This window comes from Rosa rugosa, chromosome 3 (assembly GCF_958449725.1).
Source record: "Rosa rugosa chromosome 3, drRosRugo1.1, whole genome shotgun sequence".
Classification (NCBI taxonomy): Eukaryota; Viridiplantae; Streptophyta; class Magnoliopsida; order Rosales; family Rosaceae; genus Rosa; species Rosa rugosa.
Window position 1 is genome coordinate 50,377,257 of NC_084822.1, and position 20,852 is coordinate 50,398,108.

Consider the following 20,852-nt stretch of genomic DNA (forward strand, 5'->3'; position numbering starts at 1 on the left):
TCAACAATCCATCAGAGTGTTTCAATCTGACAATGGTGGAGAGTTTGTGAATGGCCCTATGATTGAATTTTGCCGGTCACAGGGGATTCGTCATCAAACCTCCAACTCTTATACTCCTCAACAGAATGGTTTGGCAGAACGGAAGAACAGGCAGTTGATGGAAGTTGTTCGGGCTTCATTGTTTGGCATGAATGTACCTCGGTCTTATTGGGGAGAAGCAGTGAAGTCAGCCGCATACCTCATCAATCGTACTCGCTCCTTCCCGGGTAATTGAGTTTCAGAATCCTCATCAGAAGCTTCATACACTCTTGACCATCCCCTCTATGCCTAATTTGGAACCCCGAGTGTTTGGGTGCACTGCATATGTTCATATACCAAAGCCACACCGGAGCAAACTTGATCCCCGTGCAACGAAGTGTATGTTTGTAGGTTATGCCGAGTTTCAGAAGGGCTACCGATGTTATGACCCGCTCACTAACACAGTACATCTCTCTCTTGATGTCTCGTTCCGTGAATCTGAGCCATATTACCCATGGGGAGCTTCTCGGTCTTCCCTTCAGGGGGAGAGAGGTTGTGAAGGGAATCCTATTGTTGAGTTTGATGTCTTTGAAGACTTGGAAAATTTGGAGGAGCGATTTGAAGGAAGAAATTCTGAAACAGCCAAAAACGATCGATCGCCCGGGACAAACAATCCAGAGACAGAAGCAGACGACACAAATGATCGATCGTTTGGAGATAACGATCGATCGTTTCAACAAGCAGAGACTGAGGTATAAGCAGACGAAGCTAACGATCGATCGTTTCCTGAGATGACCTGTTTGGATAATTTGAATCAATATCTAGACATATCTGAAGCTCACACACAAGATATTTCCCCTTCTACATCACCAACCGAAGATTCCGCTCAGAATGATCCACCTCAGGTACCCCTAAACTTTAATGAGTCTTCTGGGTTAGAGAGTGTTGAACCTAGGAAATCACAAAGGGTTACCAAGGGAATTCCTAAGAAACAATATGAACCAGATACCAAAGCCAAAGCTAAATACCCTATAGCTAACTTTATGTCTAACCATAGGATTTCCGGGTCACATGCACTTGTTGTTGATCGATCAATTGTCTACTGTATCTATTCCTAGTAATGTGCAGGATGCATTGACGGATCCGAAATGGGCAAGGGCGATGAATGAAGAATTGGAGGCTCTTCAGAAGAATGCAACATGGGAGTTAGTACCTATGCCGGTTGGAAAGAAGACGGTAGGATGTCGTTGGGTGTTTACTGTGAAGCTTAATGCTGATGGAACTATTGATAGATACAAAGCTAGGTTGGTTGCCAAGGGATACACACAACGTTATGGGATTGATTATGAGGAGACTTTTGCACCTGTGGCAAAGATCAATACTGTTCGGATTCTAATCTCACTTGCAGCAAACAAAGATTGGCCCTTGCACCAGTTTGATGTGAAGAATGCGTTTCTTAATGGGAATTTAGAGGAAGAAGTGTACATGGATGTGCCCCCTGGTGTTAAGAATTACCCAAGTGAAGTTGGCAAGGTGTGTAAGTTGAGGAAATCGTTGTATGGCCTGAAGCAATCTCCAAGAGCCTGGTTTGGGAGATTTTCAAAGTCCATGAGAACTTTTGGATACAAACAGAGCAATTCTGACCATACCTTGTTTATCAAGCGCAAGAATGGTAAGATTACAGCTCTTATTGTGTATGTTGATGACATGATTGTTACAGGGGATGATCCAAAAGAGATGAATGAGTTGCAAAAGTATCTGTCAAAGGAGTTTGAAATGAAGGATCTGGGGCAACTGAAGTATTTTCTGGGTATTGAAGTTGCGAGGTCTAAGAAGGGAATTTCACTATCACAGAGGAAGTATGTTCTTGACTTACTTGCTGAAACAGGGATGCTGGACTGCAGTCCAATTGAGACACCCATTGAGATGAATCACAGACTTGCCATTTATCCTGATCAAGTTCCAACTGATAAAGGAAGGTATCAATGTCTTGTAGGAAGGTTGATTTATCTTTCACATACTAGACCTGATATTGCTTATGCTGTGAGTGTTGTCAGTCAGTTTATGCATTGTCCTAGTGAAGAACATATGGATGCAGTTTTTCGGATTTTGAGGTATTTGAAGATGGCGCCAGGTAAAGGATTACTGTTTGAAAAAAAGGATGAATTGGAAGTTGTGGGATACACAGATGCAGATTGGGTTGGTGATAAAACTAATAGGCGTTCTACATCTGGGTACTTCACTTTTGTAGGAGGGAACCTTGTCACTTGGCGTAGCAAGAAACAGAAAGTTGTGGCCAGATCAAGTGCAGAAACTGAATTTCGAGGTATGGCACATGGAGTCTGTGAAATGTTATGGATTCGTAATGTCCTGAAAGATCTAGGTTACAAGCTTAAACAACCTATGGATTTGCATTGTGATAATAAAGCTGCAATTGAGATTGCACATAATCCAGTTCAGCATGATAGGACAAAGCATGTAGAGGTTGACCGTCATTTTATTAAAGAAAATCTTGACAGAAAGGTTATTCGTTTTCCATTTGTAAACTCAGAAGAGCAGTTAGCTGATGTTCTTACTAAATGAGTGTCCAGGAAGATATTCGACAGCTCAGTTGACAAGTTGGGCATGATAGATATCTATGCACCAACTTGAGGGGGAGTGTAGAATAGCTGTAAATCTTATGTAATTATGATTCTTATTTATTTAGGTTATCATGTAATTATAGGAATGATTGTTTCCTATTAGGGTTAGACTACTCCTCTTGTCCTTGTATATATACCCCTTTGTGGGATGAATAGAATATCAATTGAAAACCCTAAATCAAAGTATTCTTTTCTACTGTTTTCAAAGCGCGCAGGTCTTTTAATCATTTTGTTCTATCAAGTATTTACAAGAACAAAGGGTCAGAGACTCCAATATTGGATGTATATACGATATCTGATATGAACAAGCTTTTGCATCATAGTCGGACCTCGTACCATTCAGTGGTATGTCCGAAAAATTCTAGCTTCATGTTGTTTTCAATGTAATTTAAGTACTGAGAATTCTCCAACCCCTCATTCTTATCTTATACTGTTTATATATTGTGCTTATTTGTAGATACCACAATGGTCTTCGTCCATAGACCAAGAGATTCAATATGCAGCATCACAGATTGGAAATGCACCCTTTATAGAGAATGATCCAAATCTTTATGCTCCTCTTTATCGGAATCTTTCCATGTTTTAAAGGTAAGTTAATCAAAGTATTTGGTGTGATTTGAACCATATAACTAACTTACTGTAAGTGAAAATGAACCATCTCATCTAATTTGCAGGAGCTATGAATTAATGGAGAGCACTCTTAAAGTATACACATACATTGAAGGAGAAGGACCTATAATGCACACGCCAGTACTCAAAGGCATATATATATGCTTCTGAGGGATGGTTCATGAAGCAGCTCCAAGATCACAAAAAATTTGTTACTAAAGACCCTCAGAAAGCGCACCTCTATTACTTACCTTTTAGCTCTCTAATGTTAGAGGAAAAACTATATGTGCCAAATTCACATAGTTATAAGAATTTCGTAGAGTATTTGAAGAACTACATCAACCTGATTGCGGGGAAATATTCTTTCTGGAACAGAACTGGTGGAGCAGATCATTTTCTTGTTGCTTGCCATGACTGGGTATGCTTTTCACATCCAGGCTTCAGTTCATATGTATTGTGTATCACATTATATGAGTATTTTCTAATCAATAAAATGCTACTGCCTTAGGCTCCAACAGAAACAAAGAAATACATGTCTAAGTGCATTAGGTCCCTTTGCAATGCTGATATGAAAGAAGGCTTTGGATGTGTCTCTTCCTGAAACAAACGTTCATGTCAAAAATCCTCTAAGAAATCTAGGCGGCAACTGTCCTTCTGAGAGGTCGATACTTGCTTTCTTTGCTGGAAAGATGCATGGTTATGTTCGGCCGATTCTGCTGCAGCATTGGGAAAACAAAGATCCCGACATGAAAATTTTTGGTCGATTACCTAGGGGAAAAGGCAACAAGAACTATGTGCACCATATGAAAAGCAGCAAGTACTGCATTTGTGCAAAAGGTTATGAAGTCAACAGTCCAAGAGTGGTAGCTAGAGGCCATTTTCTACGAGTGTGTTCCAGTGATTATATCAGACAATTTTGTGCCTCCATTTTTCGAAGTTCTCAATTGGGAGTCGTTTGCTGTTTTCGTCTTGGAGAAAGATATTCCGAATTTGAAGAAGATATTGCTTGAAATCCCAGAGAAGAGATATCTACAGATGCAAACGAGGGTGAAAAGCGTACAACAGCATTTTCTGTGGCATGTTATGCCTGAAAAGTATGACATTTTTCATAAGGCAACTCATAGCTTATGAAACCTGATAGATTTTCTCAGTTTCCGCAAAAGATTATAAACTGGAAAATAGGCAGAAAAGAGAAGAAATTGTATTACTCTAACTGACACAAGTATGTGAGAGAGTGCGTGAGGACTTGTACGTATAGCAATTGAGGCAAAGATGTATACATAGGACTAAGGAGAGTAATGTAAGGATGATCATCGAGGCAAAAATGTCCAACTACTTGGCCAATTTGCCAATAAAGCTCAACTTCGGAGATAGACAATTCTTTTTAGTTTGATGTTGCCTACGTCTTCTGATTGAGTTGCCCTTACGGGATCGCCCTGCCCAACTACTCACTTTCTAGCTTCTTGTCTACAACAATTACGTCACTCTTTGTCTACAAAGTTAACCGTCATAAACAATTTTAGGCTGATGCTACGTTGCAAGGAATAATTAAATCTTAATCTTACACTAAAGAGCATCTCTAACAATATTAGTTATACGATCAAAATGAAACCTGTGCAGTTGTACGCAAAAATACTTATCAAGCACGAGACAGCAGCGTCACTTATCCCGCACGTACGATTTGAAAGTAAGGTTTGAACTGCTTAGAAAAGGTGAACTGATTTTTCTTGTACAGATCGAATAAATTGACTGAGAATGGGAGATAACCTACCTACCAATCACTGTGCCTTAAATCTGCTTGGCTTTAATAAACTCAGTTTAATAACTAAATCATTTTTATGCAAGTCATGCAATTGAGGTGGTCTACAAGAGAAGAAGTGGATTTTACAGTTGGACGAATTAGGGTTGGGATATTTATGGTCAAATTCAAATAGCCAGAAATGATGAAACTAATGTGTATCAGATGGATCATTTAGACTTGGACGAAGAAACTTCTAGGAAATTAGCTTCCTTCATTTTATCGTCAGTGGATACTCAACACCCACATGGAAGATCCTCTTTTACTTTTCGGATTTCAATCCAGCTTCATCATGAAATGAATGTAATTTGATTGATAATAATGCACGTGGATGTACACATTGAAGGGCACAACGTTGTTTTTCGGAGAGTTTTTTCTTTTATTTGTATTTGTTTTCCTTACAAATAAAACGGGAACTCATGTTTGATGCCTTTTGCCATTTGGTCATGTTTATGTTACATTCAAACTTAATTAGATGAGGCATGAGCCAACTATGCTTCTTCCTTTGCTTTCTTACAGTCTGTCTTTCGATGCATTTCGCACTAGCTAGTTTACAAGCATTTTCTGCATCACTTATATATCTATGCATCATATAATGTCACTGATAACATTAGAGGGCGCCCGCACACATATATAGGCCACTTTTGGTACGTTTGACTGAATACTAGGAATGACTAGATAATTAGATTGTATGTGTGCGCTTTATAAAGGAGCCAAAGGCCTAATGGCTAGAAAGAAAACAATCTTCTGCGATTATGTCATCATGCATTCGCAGCATTACCCCGTCCGGAAGAGAGCACAATAACATAAGCCCGACTGGCCACCCAAGTGACCCAACTTACTTCCCTTAGATGTATCAACTAGGCTACTACATTTTCCACCAAAAAAATAATAATAATAATAGATGCCATCCTGCGGCCATTCTTCTCTGCTAATTAACGATCGTAAACACATAATTACTGAATCACAATACATGCATTCGTCATATCACAATACATGCATTCGTCATATACTCATATCTCCCATCCAAATTAGATTATCGAGACGTCAGCAGAAAACACAATTGTCAGTAGCAAGAGACCAGCTTATTTCAATCAAACATATGATAGGGATCAAGATTAAAAGTATAAACGTCAAAAGCCAGTATTTCCTATTAACATTCCATCCAAAAAGATCTACACTAAAAGTCTAAAACAAATATAATAATTGGAATCGGCAAACTAAGAAATATTTTGTTTTCAAGTATTAATTAGGAATCAAATTAGTGAAAAGATAAGTAGAATCGTGAACCAAAAGCTAGGTTCTAAGATACAACTTGCCTAATGTTCTCGACCGAATTCCTATTCCTTGTACCAAAAGTTTGCCCATTTTGAGTAAAAATTAACTTGACTAAAGTTTACATGACCAAAGATAAATTGAGAAAGTTTAGGACTCGCATGCAACTAGAATTACAAAATTACCATATTAGCTAATTTTCACTTTCCTAAAAAACAAAACAGGATCGTATGTTCGTATTACATTAATTTCCTAACAGAACTGAGTGCAGAGACTCATGATTTATGTGCGCAATAGGAATAAGAAGATTTCCTTACACAACTTGGAGTAAAAACTTTAAACTTATTTATACCTTATATAAAGGGTACCTATATATCCCCTAAGAATCCAACAGCTAAAGCCAAGTTGTAAAACAATCAAAGTAATTACAAGCTGCAAATCGATCAATCGAGTTGGTAAAGACAAGGAGGATATTATGGATTATCCGGTGATCAGTGACACGAAAGCACAACGAAAGAATTCGAAAGGCGGGTCAATTAATTACTACGCAGGTGACTCCTCCAACAAAAATATGCAAAAGGACAGCAACAGAAAATCTGGAAACTGGAAATCTAATTCAAATTTTGTTGAAGGATATCCTTCTGAATGTTTATTTGAAATTCCTGGGGACATTCCAGACTTGGTGGACTTGTATAAAGACCATCGCAATGTGCCTAAGAGAAGAAGCAATAATGGCAAAAGGAGGAGTTCAAAAGAAGAAAAGCAGCGGGAAGAGGAAGATAATTTCATGCCAGAGAATATTGTAATTCCCGGGCCAATTCCTGATATCCCGTCCTTGTATAGGGAGGGTCTAAGTGACTCACTATACTACACAGGTCACTAAGAAAGGATGTCTTTATATGTATCCAGAATTGGTTAAATCTTTAGGCACCAATTTTTCATATTCTTAAAATACTGTTTTGTACGTTCAGCTTCAATTAAACATTTAGTGGAATTTTCAGACTTTTCTTGTTATTCTTTCCTATATATTTTTTTTTTTCGCTTCGGTTATTCTTTCCTATTTGGTTCCAAACTCCCAATACACAATTCAGTGAATTCACCTCTATTTTTCATAATCAAATCGCTTTCCATTATTTGCACTTTACTTGTATAAATTAAGTCGCATTATATGCAGTACTATCACTACATTTGACTTCACAATGGATTAACCTCACTGTTTTCTTTATTTTAAAAAAAAAGTTGATGCTTGAACAAGAAATGAACATGTTTGCAGGTTTGTTTGATCGTTTATTAATGATCATTTGGCTTTGTGGAAAACATGAATGAAATGCTTTGGTCAAAAACACTCCCAAACGGTATGATGAATTCCATTCTGCTAGAAATTATGGTTCAAAGCAAGAACAACAGAAGGAGCTTTTCTCCCTTCAGTGACCATAGGTGGAATTGGCGTGACTGCAATGGTCAATTTATAGCTGTTTTTGCTCATCCTGTTGATCATGTTACTTCAGCAACACTCAGGTGGAATTCTTAGCTATGAGCCAAGGTCAGGCATTGATCTACTTCAAGCTTTGCAGATTGACAAGGCCATAGCTGAGAGTGACTGTTTACTTGCAGTGCAAGCAGTCAATTCCACCTCTTAAGATCTGTCACCTTTTGAGTGATGTAATGATATTCAGGTTAAGCCTCAATACTATTCCTTTGGTGTCAGTTGAGCACACACGTACCTAGATCATCGGGAAACAGCTACCATATCTACTTCTCCAGAGAAAAAAGTAAAAACAAACAGGTTTCCTCTCTACACTCGGAGTAATTAATCTGGTAGAACATAGAGTAGAGACTTGAGACTTATGTGCAATAGGAATAAGTAATCTGTTTCCATGTAGAACTTAGAGTAGCTTAATCTTGTGTACAATAGGAATAAGTTATTCTACGTAAATAGAAAGTTTATGAGAGAAACCGAGAATGTCTAGGACTGAGCTTCATCACATTCTAACCGATCTCAGCATAATCCTGATTCTTCTGTTTCACTCATGGTAAGAAAACAAAAAAAGCATATCATTAACATTAATCTCAATAGATATACGTGTAAGATCAGACATATATATATTATCCAGTTCTGTTTCAGAAATAAAAACAAAAGCGGTAACATACTAACATTAGTTAGACACTCAAACATGACTTGTTAAAACGAGCTATATAGTTAAAGGTAGCATAGGATCATAAAATTGCCGGTTACTTTGTTACCAGAGCCAAGCTTGTCTTGAAGGTCGCTCCTGAATGGCGTTCGCATGGCCTGCAAAACAGCTCAATTTAAAGATCTATTTATACAATGAAACAAAGTATTGGTGCAGATGGTGTATATAATGTGCATTTCAAAATACACTGTACACCTACTGTCAATAGAATTAACAGCAAATGAACAGATTGAGAAAAAGATCTGGTCGAAAATTTTGAGAGAGATTTAAATTAAGGGTGTGTTTGCCACATATTATAATTATTATACTAGGAATGCAGTTTCCCTTGCATTTGGTCTATGTTAGATGTACAAATTAATGAATTGATCGATTGCAGGAGGTGGCAGGTATAGAATCTTTATAGATCATTGGCAGTTCTTGTGTTTTGTTTTAGAATTCAACATGTAAAGTACAGCTTACCACGATTTTACAATTCCAGCCTTTAAAATCAAATGTTTCCCTTTAGTTTGTCTTGATATAAACCGTCTCCTTGTTCTTGCAATTCCAGCCAATAAGGCTTTTTGTGAAGAGTATAGAACAAAGACAGAAAAATTGGTTAATCTTTTACATTATGCAGTTTGAAGAATCAAACTCTGTTCTTTGACACAAAAAAAAAAAAAAAAAAAAAAAAAAAAAAAAGCACGAAAAACGAGTTGAAAATCTCGAAGAATAGGTTAGGATGCAGTTAGATGCAGAGGGGTTAATGGGGTCAAAACTCAGAAGAGAAGAGAAGAAGGATTAGACAAATCAGGATGATGATGGGGAGATAAGGGCAAATGGAAAATTTGCATAGATGTAAAGAAAGGAGTGTGGTTTCAAATTAACAAATTAATAGCATGTCTTCCAGAGGCTAAATCATATGGATGGGGTTTTAAGTTACAACCTACCCTGCCGGACCACTGCAATTTTGTTTTGTGGATTTGATTTGCAGGTTCTTCAGTGCAAAAGAAGCAGCAGCTTGGGAGTTGGCTAATCCTTTTAAGACAAGCAGTGAATGATTCACCAGAAAACAAATCTGGCTCAACCAGAATCCTTCCACCCCATTTAACAGGGCATAAAAAAATCTTGCAGGAAAAGATCAGGGATTAAAAGCGTAATGGAAAGACTGCCACCCTTCCGCAGCAAACACAATTACTGAATCAAATAGCAAAACCAGATACATTTACAAAGTACAATAGAACATAAACAGAATGCACCATCGCAGTATAGCAAATAATCTTTGCACCCAATAGACAAATGAGCTTATTGCAATCAAGAATATTGAAGAAGTCAAAAGTTGGATCATACATTATTATTGAAAAACAAAGTACTCTTCCAGAATATGACAGCAAATCCAGGAAGTTTTAATTCTGGTCCTCAAGTGCCCAATAATTGGGAAAAACTTCTAGAACAGGAAAAGAATCCCCTTAAGGTATGGAAGCATCTACCAGAAACACTGCTATAATTTCATCCAAAGATTCATTCCAATAAAAATTAGCTACAAGAAGCAATAGCATGCTTATGGAATGGTGCGCTGATAGAGTGGCAGAGCTCCCAAAGCCTCACGCTCTGCCTTTTCCCTCTTCACCTGCAAGACAGAACAACAATTTAACAATAAATGACAACATTCGCATAGAACATGTCAAAAATGAACTAAATAATTAAAACCTCTCTTAATATCTACTATTATTTGTATATCTTCTGTCTCGTCAGGTAACGAGAACAAAATTATCATGAAAAAGGGAACTGACATTAGTATCCATCAAGTATATAAGCACTAAACAAATGCTGAAAACCTTTGTATGTGAACAACAAAAATGGGAAACCATATATTTTTTCCCATGCAGTTTGTATAAGGAAAAGAGCCTCTGTCATTCTTTATACTGCAGCTAGACATTTGTTCGTAAAAAGGAGGTTTATAGCCGATCAAAGTGACACACATGTACACATGAAAAACCCAAGAGAATAACAGTGATGGAGGAAAAAATAGGAGCTCACCAGAGCCAGCATTTCTTGAAGGTAGCTTCTGAATGGAGTTTGCATAGCCTGCCAAAGAGCAAAGAAAGAGTGTTTACAGACCTTTACACAGCAAGAGAAAATACGCTAAAGATGGCATTTAACAATATGCAACAGAAACTTCACACTTCACAGCCTGACAGAGGATCCTTCAACTTATCTTACACAACTGTTAAGCATTAGAAACGCAGACCCTTTTGCCTCCAATTGACACACTCTGATTCATGATTCTAAAGATGCTCTTTACAATATGCAACACTTGGCACCCTAATGCAATCCTACAACTTAATCTTAGGCAACTGCTATCACAAGAATCAGAAATGCAGACCCCTTTCGTGTCCAATTGATAAACTTTGATTCATGATCATGTCTTAAACCATTCTGACCCAATCCGAGACTCGTACAAGAACAATTACAGCTATCTTATGACCGACCATAAGCACTGAAAAATGCACACCCCTTGTTTCGATTAAATCAATGATTTCGTCTTTAATCATACTGACTCGTTCATTCGGATCACACAATCAAAATTGAAATCAAATTTCTCAGCTTTAGGGATTAAAACTTGGAAATGAATACAACAGAAAACTAAGCGAAACGAACCTGGAGATCTTCGGGGAGGTACTCGTGCTTCATGGAGAGGTCCATGGCGCGCTTCAAACGCTGGTTGCGCGCGTCGACTATCTCTCTGGGCAGCCGATTCAGAGCCTCCTTGATATCCAAATCGTAGTAGGGATCGTACAGATCGTCGTATCGAAGCCCTAATTTTCCAAATCGATTCAGCAAAAAAATCAAAACAAAAACATAGGGTTTTCTGATAGAGAGAGAGAGAGAGAGAGGGAGGAGAACGAACCGTAATGACGGAGGCGCGTGGAGATTGCCTTCATGTGCTGGCGGGCGAACCAGTTCTTCCTTGGATCTATGAACGACTGCAAAAACGAAGCCATTCTTCGCGTTTCTCGAAGGATCGATGAGTTTCTGAGGGCAAAGCCAGGTTGTGGTGGTGGCTATGGCTATGACGACTTCGAAAATATGCTTACACGACGTCGTTTTGGGCTATGGTTAATTCGGGCCTACAGAATGTATGTGTTCGACCCAATAATTTGATCATATCGGCCTCCAACCTTAGGCCCAATTGTGAACTGGACTTTGAATCCTCTGCTTGGATTTTGAATGGCTGAGATTATTACAAATCCAAATATTTGGGTGTGTTCTATGGAACTTACAAGAGAAATTTCCTTGTGATCTGGGGGAGCTGAAATTTGCACTCCCCTTGTGCGGCTTTTTAACCAAATCACCCTTATTTGTCTCATCCTCTCCTTTTTACGGCGTAAAAGTCTAAAACTAAAACTCTATCTTCCTCCGATCCAAATCTCAAATTACCCCCCACAGTAATGGCAACTAGCCCACTCGACTCAGCCCTCACGCCTCAACCATCTCCGGTTCCAAAGCTTGGCACATCCTCTCCATCCACTTTGTGTTCCGGTGCCGGTGGTGATCGGGGATTGCATTTCAAAGATCAAAGACGCCTCTTTTCTCTGCCCATCCGTTTTCATTTCTTCGTTTGTAGAGGAAAAAGATCCATTCTATTTCTAAAGAATTCCACTTTAATTCAAAGAAATTGGATTTATATGTTGTTCAACAGATTGATTCTTCTAATTTAATGGTGTGAGGATAATTTGGGGTTGGATTTCGATGTAGTGGTTGAATTCATTTTGGATGGGGTTATATCGCCATATTTCTGGTATGGGAAAATGGTACTAGTTTCACCGTCTATGTTTTCTTGGTTTTATTCCAATCCATCGATGCCCACCAAATCTAGAAGGACAGTACTCCCATGTATCTCTGGGAAACATGAAACCCTAATGCTTGTATAAGGATGCCAAAATGTGGGTGTTGGCTCTTTACTGGAGACAAGCTAAAAATGAGAGTGCAAATTTCAGCTCCCAAATTTTATATACACATAATTTTTTCCATTTCAAATAACGAATTTTCCCTCCCTCTTAATCGATTCCAAGACGAGCCCTACATTTCCTTTACTAGATCAAAGCCTCAATCTCAAGCATTAGCTTGATGCATGCAGACAAGATATGCATCCGAGTACGTACGTGTCTGATTGGCCTTCAAAAATGGTCAAATATATTCGATGCAATCCTGCCTCACATAAGATGGAAGGTAACTAATTAAAGATAACCGAGCTCTACACATGCAGAACATAGCCTATGGACAAAAACAGAGTGAAAGAACTGATCGAAACTCACCATCAGTACAAACAGTACTGATATCCCAATCTTGCTTTGGTAAAGATTCTGATTCTCATTTTTTCCTTGCGTAGCTTCCTCTCATTATGTTCCTACTTCAGTTAACATAATATCCCGAATCATAGAAAAGTGATCATTATTATACTTTACACTGTCCCATTCAAATCTCTTTTCAAAAGATAGTACCTAGCTTGTTCCTTTATTTTCACATCTTGTCCTTGGTAGTACCTCCTTTACTACTGCTTTCCTTAAGATGCTTTTTTTTTCCCCCCGAGAAAATCTTTCCTTAAGATGCTCGAAATTATGTGCTGTGCGGTAATGAGAAAATAGGGTCATTATTGAATCCATTATTTTAAAACTTTTCCTTATAAAAGAAAATAAGATATTTGATGAAATGTGTCAAAATATTATTATCGATTCATATTAAATTTACGTGTTATGTGTTTCATATTAGTTACTCGTCTCACTCATTTAATTTATTAAGAAGATTTGTGGTTATGGGGATGACAAATGCATGGCTTCATCTGCATGCTCATTCATAGTTTCATACCTATCTTCACTGTTGTCACACAGTTTAAGGTGAGATTTTTGCACATGCATGTATCACGATTTGCTTGCATCACAGGCCCTAACGGAAAGCAGAGTCACATACCAGTTAGAACACTCAAAAGAGAGATCAGATCAATTCAAGTTTCCCATCTCCACATGGGTGATTTTTAACCGTAGATGCGCATGGAATCCACAACGAAATTTATCCTTAATTAGCATTCTCATTATTCTCATTGTAGTTCACAAATTAATATAAAATTATTGACCTTTAGATCGATTTAAAGAAGCACTCGTTTTTGGTTGTTAGATGATCATGTATATATCATTGACTTGGATCACAGAAACACGGAACGTGTGGAATATTGTTGATTCAATCACCTCCAAAGTAGGAATCTCATTTCCACGAAGGTAGGTTGATAAATGTGATGAGACCCAAGCAGTTAAACTTGTCTCGCACTCTTTCATTCTTACCATGAGTGTCAGAGTGGCGAGTCCATAACCTAGCTAAAAACATGAGAGAAAAGCAGAAATATATTACTATTACCATGCACCATCCAATCTTACCAAACAGAGAGAAACAGAGCCAAAAACCTACAGGAGAAAATAATCACAATCATGAAGAAGATGACCGTCGGTGCTAGCGTCACAGTCACAGTCGGCGTCACAGGCCAGAAATTAGGTGGAGAACAAAATGTTGGGAGGTTCAATGGCAATGTGTGGCCAAGAGCTGGAGCAAATGTCCAGTGTCGATCAGGGCAGTCAGTATAGCCTCTCCGATGGCATTTTGCCTTCTCTTGGTGCTGCCTCTCGTAACCACCGCAGACCGAAACTACGTCGTTTCATCATCTCCCCCTTCAATCCCCATTACAAGTCTGTTTCTCTCTCTCTCTGTTTTCGAATCCCGGCTTCTGAGTTTTGTACATCAATCTGTTTTCTGAAATGGGTTGATGAATTTTCTTTGTTTTTGGGTTTTGAACTTGCAGGTTTTGGCAGTCGTTTCTCATATTGTTGGTGTTCTACACGGCATGGGTGTGTCCCTTTGAATTTGGGTTCCTGGACAGTCCAAAAGGGCCTCTGGCTATTACTGATAATGTTGTCAATGCCTTTTTTGGCATTGATATTATCTTGACGTTCTTTGTGGCTTTCCTTGATAAAACTTCTTATTTGCTCATTGATGCCCCAAAGCTAATTGCTCTGAGATATGCCAAGACCTGGTTGGCCTTTGACATCATCTCCATTATCCCTTCAGAATTTGCTCAAGCGGTTTTGCCTCATCCTCTTGCGAATTATGGATACTTCAATATTCTTCGGCTATGGCGTCTCCGAAGAGTCAGTGGAATGTTTGCCAGGTGCAAATAAAGGGTGGTGTTAGTCTTCATTTACAAGAAATTGATCATTAGATTATCACATTTTTTATTTGTTTCACTTTCTTCATTATTCTGTTTTTGTAGATTGGAAAAAGATCGGAATTATAGCTACTTCTGGGTTCGATGCTGCAAGCTTATCTTTGTGAGTACTAAACATGAACCGTTTGTAGCCTAATATGTTTTGTTGCAATATTGTCGACATGTTATATTGTGGGACTAGACTATGCGTTGTTATGTTGCAAGATTCTCAATTTTTGGAAAAGAAGGATTATGACTAGGTGATGCCGAATTGATAACATAACCATGTTGAATATATTTGAAAAAGGAGGATTCTTCAAAAAAAAAAAAAAAAAAAAGGATTATGATTAATACCTGGTTAGGTTGTCTAATACACCTATCTGATGATCATCATGCTCTGCCTATGGTTGTAGGTTACTCTGTTTACAGTTCATTGTGGGGGCTGCATCTTCTACTTCCTTGCTGCGAATTATCGTGATCCTAAAAGGACATGGCTTGGGCTTATCTCAGATAACTTTAACGATATAAGTTTGTGGAACCGGTATGTGACATCAATGTACTGGTCCATAATCACGCTCACGACCACCGGCTATGGTGATTTGCATCCTGTAAATTCTCAAGAAATGATTTTCGATATCTTCTATATGCTCTTTAATGTTGGGCTGCAAGCTTACCTGATTGGAAACATGACCAACTTAATCGTCCATGGGACTGCTCGAACTAGACAATTTGTGAGTAAATAGTCTCTTACTACCTCTATGTTTGCTCTGAAACTATATTTTACACTTTTGAAGATTATTTTCATGTTCTGCAAGTAGCATACATCTTTGTTTTTCAACCTAAATCCTATATTTTTTTTTCCTCACCTTGGACTCGTGTGCCTGGAACAGAGAGATACCATTCACGCTGCCTCGAGTTTTGCTTTAAGGAACCAAATACCTGATCGTCTGCATGAACAGATGCTTGCGCATTTGTGTTTGAAGTACAGAACTAATTCAGAAGGGCTGCAGCAGCAAGAGACTCTTGATGCACTCCCTCACGCCATCAGATCAAGTATCTCACACTATCTCTTCAATTCACTAGTTGACAGTGTTTACCTTTTTCAGGGGGTATCGAGAGACATGCTTTTCCAACTGGTAATCGTGCGCACACTACTTTATATTTCCTGCAAATTTGTGTACATGTAAATGATACACTTTATTTTAATTACTTCTGTGTCTTTGTTTGTTCGAATCCTAAGGTCGCGGAGATGAAGGCCGAGTATTTTCCTCCGAAAGAAGATGTCATCTTGCAGAATGAAGCGCCCACTGACATGTATATAGTGGTTACTGGTTCTCTGGTAAGGATGAGAAACACAGCATATGCATAAAAATTCCATTGCATATTTCAAAAAAAAAAAAAAATTCCATTGCATTTGAATCAAGGCCATGTATCTTCATCTTTCATTTGCTCTTTTAGTCTGACAAATAGCTTCTGATTCTTCAAACTTTCTGACAGGAACTTATATTCCAAAAGAATGGAGCAGAACTGGCAAGTTTAATCTTTAATGCCTTTTCATCACGTACTTGTCCTTCTTCGTTCTGTAGAGCACAATGTTAGTATTCTGAAATTGCAAAGATTGCAGGTATTTAGTGAAGCAAAGACAGGAGATGTTTTTGGTGCCATAGGTGTGCTGTGTTACAGGCCACAACTGTTCACAGTTCGGACGAAGGGACTCTGTCAGCTGCTGCGTTTGAATAGGACAGCTTTCTTGAATATTGTTCAGGCAAATGTTGGAGATGGGACAATTATCATGAGCAATTTTCTTCAGGTATGTCATTTATTTAGTTTTTTAGTTTTAATATGAGGAAGAAAATCTTTGGGAAGAAGAATATACAATCTGTCCTTTCATGCATGCATGTTATACATGGTGATGCATATATATGTCGTTGATGCAGCATTTGAGAGAAATGAAGGATCCCATAATGGAAGGAATTCTAACAGATGTAGAACATATGCTGGCTAGGGGAAAGATGGACATGCCTCTTAGTTTAGGGTTTGCTGCAAAGAGGAGTGATGATTTGTTGCTACATCAATTGCTAAGACGGGGTGCAGATCCGAATGAGACAGATCATACAGGCCGGACAGCTATGGTGCGCAAATTCTGTCTTCATTTGAGAACACAGAGTCACTCTTTTCCTCTAATAGCCTTTCAATTTGAGACTTGAAGCTTACTTTGTGTATGTGTTTCCTTTCCTTCTTTTCAACAGCACATTGCAGCATCAAATGGAAGTCAGCATTGTGCGACTTTACTTCTAGAGTATGGAGGTGATCCTAACATCAAAGGTATGTGTGGCGTATAAGCAGGAAACAAACCTCCTAAAAGTGATGTTTCCTTACATTGCTTGTATTACAAGTAATGACATATTAATACTTTGGATGCAGATTGTGAAGAAAATGTTCCTCTATGGGAAGCAATAATGGGCAAACATGAATCTTTGATTAAACTTCTCTTAGAAAATGGAGCTGAGATTAGTTCTGGCAATGTGGGCCATTATGCTTGTGCTGTTGTTGAGCAAAACAACTTAGAGCTGCTCAAAGACATTGTCCGATATGGTGGTGATGTTACATTGCCCAAGACCGATGGGACTACAGCACTCCATACAGCAGTGAGTGAAGGAAATGCTGAGATAGTTAAGTTCCTCTTAGAACAAGGAGCTGATGCTGACAATAGGGATAGCTATGGATGGAGTCCGAGGGCTTTGGCAGAGCATCAGGGACATGAAGAAATAATGGAGCTATTTCAGCACAAATCTGGAGTTAAGAAACCAACTACTGTTCCTCCGCCAAACGATCCTCAGCTACCACGCCTTGTGAAGTTCCAGAGTGAGCCCATTATACCACCCTATGTCCGGGATGGCAGGCCAAACTCAGAAACACGGTGGTTGGATGATACTCGGATAAGAAGGTTCAACAACTTTCCCAATTCGCTTTTTGGGATCATGTCAGCTGCCAATACCGGTGATTATATTACTCACTTCCTGTCGATTCCTTAGAAATGTTGTGTTTTCCATTATTTTTTCCTGACTTACTTAGTATTCGACATGGAGTCACAATATCATGAGTTGTCTCACCAGCAAGTAACAATGCACGAATGCATTGTTCAATTTCTAATGACGCAGGTGAGAGAGACAAAGACCTCATCAAACCTGCAGCCAATTTTGTCCGTGGTAGCCGTAGTAAGAGCAAATATCCAGCCAGAGTTACTCTTAGTTGCCCAGAAAAAAGTGGAACTGCTGCAAAGCTTGTGGTTGTGCCAGAGTCCCTTCAACAATTACTTGACATCGGTGCCAAAAAATTTCAGTTTTGTCCCACTAAAGTTTTAACCACAGAAGGAGCTGAAGTTGAAGATATAGAGCTTGTTAGGGATGGTGATCATCTTGTTCTTGTTGGTGATGGTGAGATTTGATGATGCAAAAGCCTAAAACCTAAAGTAATATATTCCATCATAAATGTTTTTCTCCATGTGATCTCAGGTACTCATATATTTATGATCATCTGCTGTTGAACAGATCAATACTAAGGAAAAAGGAATTGTAAATATACAATCTTCTATCCTAAATACTAAACACTCGAGTCTTACAAAGTATGCGCAGAAGCTTCAAATTGAACAAAGTTCACTTCATCTCAAAAGCATTGAAGGATCTATTCTGATTGTAATATAGCTACAAACTTTGTAAGAACATTGAACCAATTAAAGTGAAATTCTAATAAACCACTTGGTTTTTATCAAAAAAGGAGTTGCACCCTTTGGTCAATTTTGCACATAAGTACAGTGTTCCTAAATCCCCTTACACTTTTTTTTAATGAATAAAAGGATTAGGCGATATTAGCTTTATCTGTCCGTAATGTAGGGAACATGTCCCATCCTCAAACCCCCTTAAAACTGAAGATGAAGAGTCTGTCCTAGTTTGAGAACGCACCGCCCATCCCTCTATTTGATAATTTGATTTACTAAAAATTAAAAAAAATTACAAAATTCTAAAGAGGTACAAAAATGTAAAAGAAACCCGCTTACACTAAATGGAAACCTTGTATCCCTCTCTTCACTACTCCATCCTTGTTCTAATTTTGCTTGAAAAAGTCAAAAACAATGTCCTTCCACATGTGCTATCTTTTCATTATAACTTTGTCTTTCAAACTAGGCCTCCCTATCCTTCTCTTTTGATATAATTGAGTGGCACAACATAGAGAAAGATGCATTATGAAAGACCGAGTTTTATCCATATACATTATTTTTTGCATTGAAACAGAGACCGGAAGATCCAACCACCTATTTATTAGAAAAAATAAAAGGATACACCAAGTTTGGGGTGATAGAACACTAACAATACATAATCAACAAACTAACAATTCCTCAAGAAGTCACTTAATGAAGAAAACTAATACCATTATGACTGTCCAGTGGTACAGTGATTCTTTGTCCCATGGAAATGGACAGACGAGCCGCCTAGGAACTGCATGTGGAACTTCACTGGGTAAAGCATAAGACATTGCTGTCCATGTTAAGACCATAAGCCAAATTTCGCTTTTGTTAGTTTGTTGATTATGTCTTTCAAAAGCAAAGCAAGCAAACAATACATAATCAACAAACTAACAAAAGCGAAATTTGGCTTCGAAGACTTATTAAGGATGTTTATCATCCAATTCACAAGCCTACTGCTCTTTTTGGTGATAATCAAAGTGCCATCAAGCTTGCTTATAATCCGGTCTGTCATGCTACTAATAATAGTAACTCTCCACCAAGAGACAAAGCATGCTCTCTGTCCTCAAAAGTACAAAGTCACCATCTCCCATACATTGAGAATAAGAAGACCACGACATGTTAGGAGCTCAAGACCTTGGCATCTCAATGTTGTCTCCCACACTTGTTTAGCATCTCTATGCTTGTAATAGTTTAAATATCAGTTAACTCTTGTAATCAATTGACAACAAGCAATTCAATCAATTCCATTTCTCTTCATGGTATCAGAGCTACTGCTTAACAGCTCTTGATCCTTTGATCTCCAAAACCTTCCCTGGGTGTATGGAGTAATTTTCTCCATGCACCCACGGGTCTAAAATCGATTGCAGCATTTCTGAATTCTTCTTCCCACTAGTTCAATTTCCGATTCAAGTCTGCTTACCTCTTTTCCCTTGATATGTTATTCTAGGCTTCTAGCACCATCATGGCAGAAGCACCATGTTTCAATTTCCCACCCTATCCCAACATCCCTTCTCCGAGATCCAGCATCTATGAACCTTCTTCTTAGTTCAATCTCCGATGAACCATGCCGGAGCAGCGTCCCGATGAACCATGCCGGGTCATTCAATCTCCGATGAACCATGCCGGGTCATTCAATCTCCGATGAACCATGCCGGAGCAGCATCCCGATGAATCATGCCGGGTCATTCAATCTCCGATGAACCATGCCGGAGCAGCGTCCCGATGAACTATGCCGGGCCATTCAATCTCCGATGAACCATGCCGGAGCAGCGTCCCGATGAACCATGCCGGGCCATGCCGGAGCAGCGTTTTCGATGAACCACGCCGCAATCCCCAGTGATGCAGGCCTTGCTCTTTCTCTCTCTTCTTCACTGGCCACTCGTCTGCAACAATCTCTCTCTCTCTTCTACTTCGTGTCTTCTTCTTCTGCTCCTCATCTCCTCATCCTTTGAGATATTATATTCCAAACTCACTTTCTATAATCTGCCCACTCTCGGTCATCTTCTCACACCTACCGTGCCAACAACATCTTTGTCAACCACAAGAACAACCCACTATTAATCTATGTATCTTTCTCTATCCAATCATCCTTCAAGTTTTTTAATTCCTATTACGTCTTTTTCTCCCACATCCTCCCGGTCTCTCTCCTTCAAGTTTTTAATCTTTAATTCTCTCTCTTTAATTATTTCCCACATCTTCCCCATTGTCTGCCACACCAAGACAAAGCAAATACATCAAGACAAAAGAGTCTTGTCTGCCACATTTTCCCTTTTCCTTTGTTTACAATTTCTTCTTCCCATGCTTGCCAACTCTCTCTTCTTATTGTCCAGACCATGCGTCA

The 20,852-nt window shown here is 38.7% G+C and overlaps 2 protein-coding genes and 1 pseudogene across 2 annotated transcripts; 2 read left to right on the top strand and 1 right to left on the bottom strand.

Annotated features, from left to right (window-relative positions):
- The first annotated feature begins 2,906 nt into the window (after window positions 1-2,906).
- On the top strand, window positions 2,907-4,400 carry LOC133737900 (probable glycosyltransferase At5g03795; annotated as a pseudogene).
- Window positions 4,401-9,711: 5,311 nt separating this feature from the next.
- On the bottom strand, window positions 9,712-11,583 carry LOC133740688 (cytochrome b-c1 complex subunit 7-2, mitochondrial). The gene is made up of 4 exons (XM_062168637.1): window positions 11,425-11,583; window positions 11,175-11,332; window positions 10,554-10,601; window positions 9,712-10,143 (listed from the first exon to the last, which is right to left on the bottom strand). Exons 1-4 carry the CDS (start codon window positions 11,516-11,518, stop codon window positions 10,075-10,077), a joined length of 369 nt encoding a protein of 122 aa, XP_062024621.1. The 5' UTR covers window positions 11,519-11,583; the 3' UTR covers window positions 9,712-10,074.
- Window positions 11,584-13,784: 2,201 nt separating this feature from the next.
- Window positions 13,785-18,270, top strand: LOC133735916 (potassium channel AKT1-like). Its single transcript, XM_062163359.1, has 12 exons — window positions 13,785-14,251; window positions 14,365-14,730; window positions 14,833-14,890; window positions 15,180-15,497; window positions 15,657-15,902; window positions 16,007-16,105; window positions 16,264-16,296; window positions 16,391-16,576; window positions 16,704-16,898; window positions 17,016-17,091; window positions 17,191-17,766; window positions 17,928-18,270. Exons 1-12 carry the CDS (start codon window positions 14,073-14,075, stop codon window positions 18,212-18,214), a joined length of 2,619 nt encoding a protein of 872 aa, XP_062019343.1. The 5' UTR covers window positions 13,785-14,072; the 3' UTR covers window positions 18,215-18,270.
- The last annotated feature ends 2,582 nt before the right edge of the window (window positions 18,271-20,852 follow it).